The sequence below is a fragment of the Macrobrachium nipponense genome, chromosome 12 (genome assembly GCF_015104395.2).
Source record: "Macrobrachium nipponense isolate FS-2020 chromosome 12, ASM1510439v2, whole genome shotgun sequence".
Lineage (NCBI taxonomy): Eukaryota > Metazoa > Arthropoda > Malacostraca > Decapoda > Palaemonidae > Macrobrachium > Macrobrachium nipponense.
The window spans coordinates 57,976,548-57,987,418 of NC_087205.1; the positions used below are offsets into that span (position 1 = coordinate 57,976,548).

The 10,871-nt window shown below is 38.3% G+C and overlaps 1 protein-coding gene across 1 annotated transcript in view; it reads right to left on the reverse strand.

Annotated features, from left to right (window-relative positions):
- LOC135224546 (uncharacterized) overlaps window positions 1-10,871 on the reverse strand; it is a 387,606-nt gene that overhangs the window by 72,015 nt on the left and 304,720 nt on the right. The window contains exons 9-10 of the mRNA XM_064263643.1: window positions 2,485-2,667; window positions 1,935-2,164 (exon numbers count right to left, since the gene is read on the reverse strand). Of these exons, the coding sequence (XP_064119713.1) occupies window positions 1,935-2,164; window positions 2,485-2,667 (413 nt within the window). The remainder of the gene's footprint in view (window positions 1-1,934; window positions 2,165-2,484; window positions 2,668-10,871) is intronic.

Consider the following 10,871-nt stretch of genomic DNA (forward strand, 5'->3'; position numbering starts at 1 on the left):
ACTTTAAAACGCTGCAGAAGTCCCTGTCAAAGAAGTCAGGTACCAGCCTTGCCCGTAAGTCTCCGGCTCACCATCCCAGAGCTGACAAGGCTAAGCTGACTTCTTACTCTAAAGGGTCGAGGTCTAAGTCTTCTAAGGAGAGGGCTCAGCCCTTCCCCTTCGACCCTGAGGCATCAACCTCCAAGGGAGCCAGACCAGGACTCCTAAGGAGAAGGTAGAACCTTCCCCTTTTGACCCAGACACCTTCTCTGCAAATATTTCGGCCAATATTATGCAGCAGATGGGTAGCATGGTCGGGAACTTGGTACAATCCAAGTTCCAAGAGATGTTCGTGCAACTCTCATCTTCTCTAGAGGAGTCAGGGCAGTCCATCCGGGCTATCTCGGACAGGCTGGTTACCCAGGAGAACCTCATTGCAGGTCTCCGTGAAAATGCTTTGACAGGACTTCCACAGTCCGGCCTGGCAGCTCAGAGCTTGCTGATGCCGGACTCGTCTACCCTTCCTGCCTTTACCCCCGAACAACCCTTGGAGGGTGGCTTCTTATGCTCCTTATGTGGACGGCATGCTGACGATCGAGGGCTGCGGAACTCGAAGGATTGAGGACTTAGAGTTCCATCCGCAAGGATTACAGCCCCCTTTCATAGGCTATGTCCGCCTCACAGAAGCAGTTATGAGAAGGGAAGACAAGGTCCCGAAAGAGACAGTAATTCTTTCCCGGGATCAGGCGCAGCAGGCATGGCTGCGTAACCTGGAGGAGTGGCAGTGTACCAACACCAAGGTTACTGCATTTAAGAGCCCCTTCACGATCTTCACCGTGGACGAGGATACACCCATCCCGTTCACATCGAAGGTGGCAGAATTGACCTTGCAAGCTGCGATGAAGGACGAACCCATGCCCCAGCTCCGGGAGACAGAACCAACTTCCCTCCTGCTCCCCAGAACTGATGATCACTGGGTAGATCTTCCGGCCACCTTTTCGGTAGGTAAGCTGAAGCCGGATTGTGCCATCACTCTATGCAGCGAGAGATTGCCCAGGCTGTCAGACAACCTATTTCTTCTTTTTATAATGTTACCTTCTGAAATTGGAAGGGGTTCTCATATACCATCAAATATCATCAAATACAGTAAATAACTCTGTAAAACCTGTAAACACTGTGTAAACACTGGACATTAAACTAAAAGTGAAAAAGCAAAAAAGAAAAAAAAATAATAATAAACATTATGCTAAAATGAAATAAAACAAAAATAAATGCAACACTGAAATTTATTAACAATGAAAAAAAAAAAAAAAAAAAAACACCATCATGTCTCTATCCAGTGATGGGAAACAATAGTAAACCTTGCCTTGCAGCAGGATAGGGTTGGCAGGGGATAGTACACCTAGATTTATTCCACACTCAATAAGGCTATGTATGGTTAAGGGTTTGTGATCAAAAATTATAATTACGGAGTTGGGTATTTGGTACATTATATTATTACAGTGGTCCCCCCATACTTGCGGGGGATGCGTACCAGACCCCCCTTGAATATTTAACTACCAAAATCTCCTATTTTGGTCATTAAAACTCAAGAAAAACCTCTAAAAAATTTTATATGTTTTTTTAATAGTTTTTATCACAAAAAGGGCATTTTATGATGAAAATGATAAAAAAACCAGGAATTTGTGGATATTTCTCATAGGAAAATACTGTGAATAGGTGAATTTCCTATGAATAATGCAGGGGTTCCAGAGAGAAATCCGTGAATGTGTGAGTCTGCAAACCCGGAGAACGCGAATACGGGGGTCCACTGTATATTACTATTGTCCCATTAGATTTTAACCCCCCTACAGTGGACAAAGATGCAGTGGATGCCCATGAACTTCACTGTTGATTAAGTCCTCTTCATGTGATCAGTGTCATTTACTGTAATGTTAATAAGGATGGGCACTAACCTTTTATCAATGGAAAGAGACTGCTTCTCAAGTTCAAGAAGTTCCTTTTCACCATTACTCATCTTATTCTTATCGTGGTTAGCTGCGTTTTCATTTTCTTGCAAACTACTTTTATGAGGAATATTGCTTTGCTTGAACAGTGCACAGAGCTGGTGGTGCATGGCCTGGCTGTATTGCCGCTCCAAAGTATAAAGAGTTGCCAGTGCTTGGTGTGCTTCTGCTTCTTGTAACTGCAAAAGTAGGTACATTAATATGACTGACTTACTACTATATAAAATTCAGTAATGTTCAGAAATCAATTGAAACTTAAAGGTACAGTGAACATAAGAATATTCTAGTTTAGTTCAGCATAAAACAGTATTCACAATTAGGAAAATAAAAAAATACTGAGAATATTCAAGCTTAGTTCAGTATAAAATTATATTATTTGCAATTAGTTAAATAAAATTCACGCATACACAATTGGTTCTAAGACATAATTTAGATTAAGTGGCTGCACAAGAATCTTTTCAATTGACATTATTACAATCAAATGAATGGTAGTACTTACCATACTAGCTATATTTTTTGTGTTATAACTATTGTGAAAAAAACTAAGTGCTGTGTGGAGGGTGCGATCTCCAAACAAGCCATCATCTACGTCATCAGCTGAAGACCCATCCTTGGAAGACGTGCTGTTGTCCATTGTCTCTAATCTGATTTGACTAAGCCACCAATGTGCCCCAGCTGCTGACTATGGTACCATAAAGTATAACACAAATTACTAAAGATATCCTTCACAAACTGCATAAAATTTACATTTTACCAAAATGATTATAAAAGAATAAAAAAACTTTGCTTTACAAATACAAACCTATCAGTCTTACATAAAACTCAATGCCTGGTAAAATGCAGACAATTAATCTGGAATACTGTAGTTATAAAATTCCCAAATTACTAATTACCAACGAATGAGACTGTTCTCTTAGGCAAGTGTCTCATCTACTAATTAAATATTTTAATTTGCAAACTGCATCTGGACAAGATGTGTGCTGAGAAACATGACTGGGAGGTGGGTACTCTTGGCAACTTAAAAACTGTTGTACTGTGGTATATACTGTTTACTCAAGACTATTACTTTAACATAGCCTATTCTGTGTGCTGCAAGATCCCAGAAAGCTCATTCAGCTTTACAGGAAAAGAAAAAAAATCAATAGTCTTTGCTAGGTTAGTGCATGGTAACAACAGTCTCTAAGGTCGCCAGTGATTAACTGATTCTTATCTTGTCTGTCTGCCAACTGGTCAACAGCTTCCAACAATTCCTAGATTTTGGAACTGTTAAGATTATAGAGGCATTTACATATTTCATCTTTATTTCACACATTATATTCTAATTAAGCTTTCCTGGTGCTTAGTGACAGTAACAATAACATTTGTAGTGAAACTTCATCCTAGGTTTGTGAACAGCATTGGAATGGTTGTCTCAATAGGTTGAATGTTGTTTCAGTAGTTTTTGTAAATAATGTTTCCCAAACATGTTTTGATAATGAGGTTTTTACATATTGGCTTTAGTAGTCTATTATGTACAAATGCTTTTGAGCCACAGCCACTTATATTTTAAAAGAAGAAAAGGCCCCCCCCCCCCCCCCCCCCACAAGCCCAGTTACACTCCTCAAGCCTGGAAGGTGAGTCATTCCTTCATGCTAAACAGTCTAAATGGTGGCAGACGAAAGTAGATTAAGGTGCAATAAGTTCTAATCCTTACCTATTCACAGATGGTAATGGAGTAAGTATGAAAGTTTCTGCAAGGTACTGAATTTGCAATGAAAAACAAAGCCAACATTATACGCACGCCCACCAGGCATGAAGCAAAAATGCAGGTATTCCTGGAAGAACATTGTTTCATGTGTTCCACAGTTATTTGGGATGAACTCAGGAAGAGGATTAGGACTGATCTGGATCCCTCCCAGTAGGTAAAACATGATTTACCATAACAATTGGTGCTAACAAATAAAATTCAAGAGATTTATGAATAATATCACATAAAATCCAATGCCAATGAAAAGGCTTGAATCTGATGATCCTTGGTCAAGAATTGTAAGATGACCTCTTGTTAAACGTCTAAAAAGACCCATAAAATAATCTGCCAAACCCATATGAAACTGAATTCTTAGAAACAGGAAGATTTCTGAGACGTGTGTAGGTACAGTCAAGAGGAAGAGTTCAAAGATATAACTCTTAGTTTGCTGGAGGTACATCCTAACAGCCTTCACAGGAGCTGTTATGAGTACGTACATGAATAGATGTGAGATTCTTGGTAAACATCACTGAAGTCACAGATGCCACAGATAAGCCACGAGACAACAGGTAGCAGAGTTGAAACTGAAGGTAATAGGTCCATGATTTAATTAATTAATGGCAAGAACTAGTCCTGGAATACAGAAGCAACCTTTTTCTTGCATCAATTTTTGAAAAACTTGAGTTTGATCTCTGAATCCCTTCTAGCCTGGAATTGGTTGTACTAGTTCAGTCAAGCCACCTGGATATCAATGTTTTTCCTAGTGGGAACAAAAATATAGAAAACAATTATATCATACTAAAGTGATCAATGTTTTTCCTTAGTGGGAAAATATAAAGAAAACAATTATGTTACACTAGAGTGATGTTTAAAGTAAAATCACCATTCCCAACGGAAGTGATTTGATCACATGTTTAGTGTTAATAATTTGTTGCTCATAAGGATTAAATATTAATTAAATTCAGTTACTTGGGTGATAACTCACACCAAGATTAATTACATATCGAGGTTTATTTAAGCATTAATTTCTTTGTTTTGCCATTTTTTTCAGTATTTAATATTAAGAAGTATAAATTCACATCTCAGAGACGGCTGCACAAAATTTATGAAACTTTGAGGGCTTTTAGTATAACAACCAGTTAAATTCATCATCAGGACATATTTTGGGCTGCAACATATCTCCATAAATTATGAAAATTGTATTAGCTTCTTACTAAAACAAAAATTACATAAAGTCAGAGGTTGAGTTTTTTTGTTTCCTGAGGAGAGAATTTAAAGTGTTAGCTAAATCATGACAAGAAAATTTGAAGTATATACCTTTGACCATAAGGTCTGAGATCTAATATGTAATAATAAGGCCTTATGTTGTTGGCATGATTGTTAAGCCTTACAGAAAAGCAAGAAAGCAAGCTATTTGGCCTCTCAGTGGCATATGTTATGTCACTCAAGCACGTACTGTATTTTAATAGGGTTCCAGGCAAGCTTTTGTCTCTCTTCCTCTTGGGGCTTTGTATTCCTTATGAATATCTTTCCCCTGAAGCTCTTTTGATAACTTCAGAATCCTTTCACCCTCTTGGAATGCTAGCAGTTCTGTGGCATCCCGACTAAAATGAGATGAAACAAATGTAGTGTTTTAAAATCAAACCTAATCTTTTTAATACATACACATTACGTCAACTTAAGTACCCGCCTCCTGATCTCAACTCTTTTGCAGCTGAATCAGACTATACATGCTCTAAATCACTGGACTTGGCTAATCTTTTTTTCTTTTTTTTTTTGTCTACAGTGGAATGATGCTTGAAACAGGCTACATTACTAAAATGTGGTTTGTATTGAAAAATTCATTATGTTTTTAAATTCAATTTCATTTTTTTATAGGAATTTACATAAAAACCTGCTTTTCTTTTTGCTGATTACATTCTTGGAATAGGAGGATATTGCTGCTCAAGCATTTAGGCTGACATTTCATTCAACCAAAAATCTTTATTAAGTTGGTGGTATACCAGTAACACATCAAAATTATATCTATGACTATTTTCAACATAACTTCTATACATCAAAATTATATCAATGACTATTTTCAACATAACTTCTATACCTGCTTATTATAATTTCTGTGAACTATGGCTAAATCTTTATTTATGGCCAATATCACAGTATAATACCCACAACAAAGTTGTGGTATACAGGCTGGAGGGACTTCATGTCACAGCTATCAAAGTTCTGGGCCCTAAAGAAGTAGTGATGATTCACAACAGGTGCCCCTGATGTGACTTTTTCCAGTAAAATATGGCAGGGGCTCACTGGCATCTCATAAAACATTGCAACTTCTGCGACTAATTAAGCTACTGATTTAGTGAACTTGAAAAATTGTAGTAGATCTAACTTTTTTGTAAACTATCTGATGGGGACTGACCTATAAGCTCTGAAAACACTAATACAACTAAAAGCAGACGGCACTGTTTGGTGATTTTCCTACAAGAAGCACTGATGAGGATGAATGTTCATGAACACCTGGGCTATAAGAATTTCTCATCTTTAGGCTTTGCTAAGCATTTACAATAGAAAAATCATTCTCATTCTATCTCCTACTAGTTAGTCAGACAAAAATCACTTTTGTTGTTATCTCCCACTAGTCAGTCAGATCATTTTTGTTATCTCACGAGTTAGCCAGATATAGATAATTTCCATTGTAATCTCCCACTAGTTAACCAAAGAAAGATTATTCCCATTGTAATCTACCACTAGTTAGACAAAAATCATTCTTATTATTATCTCCATGAGTTGGTCAGACAAAGATAATTACAGTAGTACCTCATACTTCAAACTTAATCCGTTCCAGAAGGCTGTTCGAAGTACGATTTGTTCAAAATATGGAACAAATATCCCCAAAAGAAATAAAGGGAATGAGGATAATTCATTCCAGCCAATCCAAAAAGTCCCCTTTTTCATATTTTTTTTTCTAATACTGCGTTCAAAAGTTAAATTAAGAATGTAAAGTAATAAAAGTGCGTTATATGAAGTACAGTGGAACCCCCCCTCTTTGCATTCTCCAGATTCGTGGACTTACACATTTGCGGATTTCTCTAGAGAACATTTCCCCACATTATTCGCGGAAAATTCACCTATTCGTGGTATTTTTCTATGAGAAATGTCCACAAATTCCTGATTTTTTATAAATTTCATCATAAAATGCACTTTTTGTGATAAAACTATTAAAAAACCAGGTATAAAAATTTTTAATGGGTTTTTCTTGAGTTTTAACTAACAAAATAGGAGGTTTTAATCATTTTTATAGGGGTTCCAATTATTCACAGGGGGGTCTGGTGTGCATCCCCAGGAATACGGGGGACCACTGTAAAATTTTCGAAATTTTATTTTTTCTGTGTACAATTTACAAACTGTTTGGTAAAAATGGCGCCGGCCAGTTGGAGGATGGAGGGAGGAGAGATGGGAACCCTTTGAGCAAAGTGAATTTGTTGCAGTATGCAATGGTTGACATTAAAATCTATTTTATTCACATATTAGGTACAAGGATAATCAAAGGAATCGATAGTGTGTTTGAGAGAAAGTGTGTTTACACTTGGATCCTAAGTGCATGAAAGAGATTAATTATGCCACAATACATCAACTTACTGTTGGCAAACGGCAGACTTTTAAAACAAGCATGAGGATTTTGCGAACAAATAAGTAATAAGTCAAGAATGCAAGAAAAGGAAAGGGAGATAAAAGAACTTTTCACAAGGAAGCCGTTTCAACAAACAATCAAAGGCACGCAGAAGCTTTCTGGAGCCAGTTTGTTTACTACTGAGCTGAGTTACTTTTACAGTAGTAAAAAATCATAAAAAGCAATTATAACTAGATTGGTATTTTACCGTTAAAAAGTTAAGTATATCTTAGTTTTACCAGACCACTGAGCTGATTAACAGTTCTCCTAGGGCTGGCCCGAAGGATTAGATATTATTTTGCACAGCTAGGAACCAATTGGTCACCTAGCAACGGGACCTACAGCTTATTGTGGGATCCGAACCACACTATATCGAGAAATGAATTTCTATCACCAGAAATAAATCCCTCTGATTCCGTGTCGGCTGAGCCGGGATTCAAACTTCGGACCACCGGATTGGCAGCCAAGCGCGAAAACCATCCAGCGAGGAACGAGGTATTTTACCGTTAAAAAATAAGTGATTTGGGCAAAACGAGTATAAGTGAAAGAAATAGGCAAATAATCAACCCAGATCAGCTGTTAAGTCAGTGGGAAGCAGAGCCGTTCTCTCTCTCTCTCTCTCTCTCTCTCTCTCTCTCTCTCTCTCTCTCTCTCTCTCTCTCTCACTCAGCGCACCGAACACGGACTCGAGCATGTTTTTTTTATTGTATTGCATTTTTCATGTTTTATCATTATGTAAATTTTATTGTGAAATAAAATTTTATTTCTGGGCTCAGCCTGTGTCGCTCCATGAAATGTATCCTTGATCCTCATTTCTAAGGCATAAATATTGCTATATATACAAGAGAAAAAAGAGAAACAATAGTGCCAGAATATTCTGGCTCGCTCACCTTTTAATAAAGGTGTCGGTATAGTAAAAGAGCGAGAGGAAACCACTACCAGAGGTCCCTTGCCAATTAGCTTCTTCCTCCGCCAAAATCCCCCATCTACAGAGGAGCCGAACCAAAGCCCCGCTACCCGCTACTACTACAGTGAGCGTCTCTGGCGTCATTCCTTTCAATAGCATCGTTAGCGTCACACGCATTTTTGTTATGCTGTGCTTTTCGTTCTCGTTTGGAATTTTTCCTGATCCAAGATGGCTCAAGCTTCTGCATCCAAGTTAAGTACTGCTTTTAAGGTTTTAGATCTCATTTATGAAGATCTCCATCGTTTTTTGAGTCTTAGAAGTGAGGTAGCGGGAGCATCATTGTTCCCGAACCGCCTTCTCCCGACTCGTCGACCGCATGGCGGTTTCACGTGCTCCATTTGGTTCCCTATACCATCTGGGCAACCGATGTTTAGCAGTATTTTCCCTTATCTATATAATTCATTCATATTCAATGCAGTTAGCTTGGTTTTAAACATCCCAGCCCTTCACGGGGGTTATATCATATTTCGGATCTTAGCCTAGCCTAGTCAAATCTCGATTCCCTGTTGTTAGGAGTTATGTCCCTCATACCTTACATTGGGACCTTGTTCCTTCGTATTTTTATCCTTCCGCTCCCTAGTCGCCTGCCCCCGATTCTCTCGGTACGGCATACTGACTAGCCGCGTGAATGCCAAGGCTAACATCGTCAGATTTGTGATTAGCCTAGCCATTCCAGGACATATCTTTCTCTCATCCTTTTTGTTACTTCATCTTTCCACCCCCGTGTTAGGCTAGTCAGCGATCTCATTATTTTTATTATATTGACATTATTTTGTGTTGCTATGCTTTGCAGCTTTGGGTTGGCCTATAGGCTTTTCCTCGATCGACTGGTCTTTCACACTGCATGTCTGTTCACCTGGCAGAGAAGGTTTCCAGTCGATTGCGTACGAGCCACCCTGTTACCGACCTCCCACCTCCCTTCCCCTCTTCCCCCCTACCTACCCGCTCACTCACATCGGTGGGGTGACGACTCGCTCGCTACTCAGTTAGCCTATCCGAGTCTACATAGGTAAGGGGGGGGGGGTGTCCTTGGGGAGGGAGGGGGACACACTCGGTGCTCTGGCATGCCGTACCCAGCCGCCTTATTACAGGGTTTAAGGACTCATCCCTCCCCTCCCTCCACCAACCAAGGTGGCCCTCTAGGCATGGGAGGCCGGGACTCCCACCCTCTCACCCTTCGTATAACTACTTCCCTCCACCCCCCCCCTCACGTCTGTAACACTTCTACCCGCACCGGCGGTCTCAGACCCCGGCTGACGCCAGCCCTGACCTTGAGAATGGGATTTTTCAGATTTAAGGCTCCGGCCTTATCGTGGAGCTCTATTTTAGTTATATTCTATTTTATTAGATATATATATATATATATATATATATATATATATATATATATTATATATATATATATATATATATATCTAATAAAACAGAATATAACTAAAATAGAGCTCCATGATAAGGCCGGAGCCTTAAGTCTGAAAAATCCCATTCTCAAGGTATATATATTATATATATATATATATATATATATATATATATATATATATATATATATATATATATATATATATATATATATATATATATATATATATATATATATATATATATATATATATGATATATATATTATATATATATATATATATATATATATATATATATATATATATATATATATATATATTATATACATATCTAATAAAAGGAGCCCATAAAAACACCAAAATGTAGAGAGAAAAGTACTATATTTCAGAGACTGCTGTCTCTCTCTTCAGGTATATGAATGAGAAAAGTTTACAGAAAAGGTGGTATTTATACCAAGAGATTCGTCCACAAGTAAGCCAATTTAGGTCACCCCCGCTGATAATCTTCCTTTAATCTTCTTAAGCGTTGGTTGAATGAACACTGCGTCGACGATATCTGATATCCAATTCCCTTTTGAGATGTTCATTACCTGCTTCTCTTTTATTAAGGCCGATTGCATCATTTGACTCTTGTACCGGCAGTTGCTGCTATAAATTACATGTGACATATTCCAGTTTATTCTATGGTTATGTTCATTTATATGGTTGAAAATAGCGTCCATACCTAACTGACCGTTTGTGTTGTATTAATCTCTGGGGAAGTGATTTACCTGTAAATCCGATGTAAGATTGGTCACAGTCCTGGCATGGGATCTCATATACCCCAGAGTCTTAGGGAGATGTCTTTTGTTGGACGTTAATCAGGGATTTGGCTAAGGTATTTGGGTAGGTAAATGCAAAAGGGTTGGATTTCCCAAGGGTGTGAGTTACTCTCTTAATCGTCTCCAGGTGGGGAATTTTTATTTTATTGTTGGGTGTGTCTCTGGTCTTGTCTTTAGGGGGTCGGTAGAAAATTACGTTTGCTTTTTGAATTGCTTTCTCAATTATATGGTCAGGATACTTTAAAGATGAAAGTTGCTTGCGAATTAGTTCAAATTCTTTTTCCAGGAAATCTGGGGAACAAATTTGTAAGGCTCTTAAGAATAGGTTGCTAGCTACACCT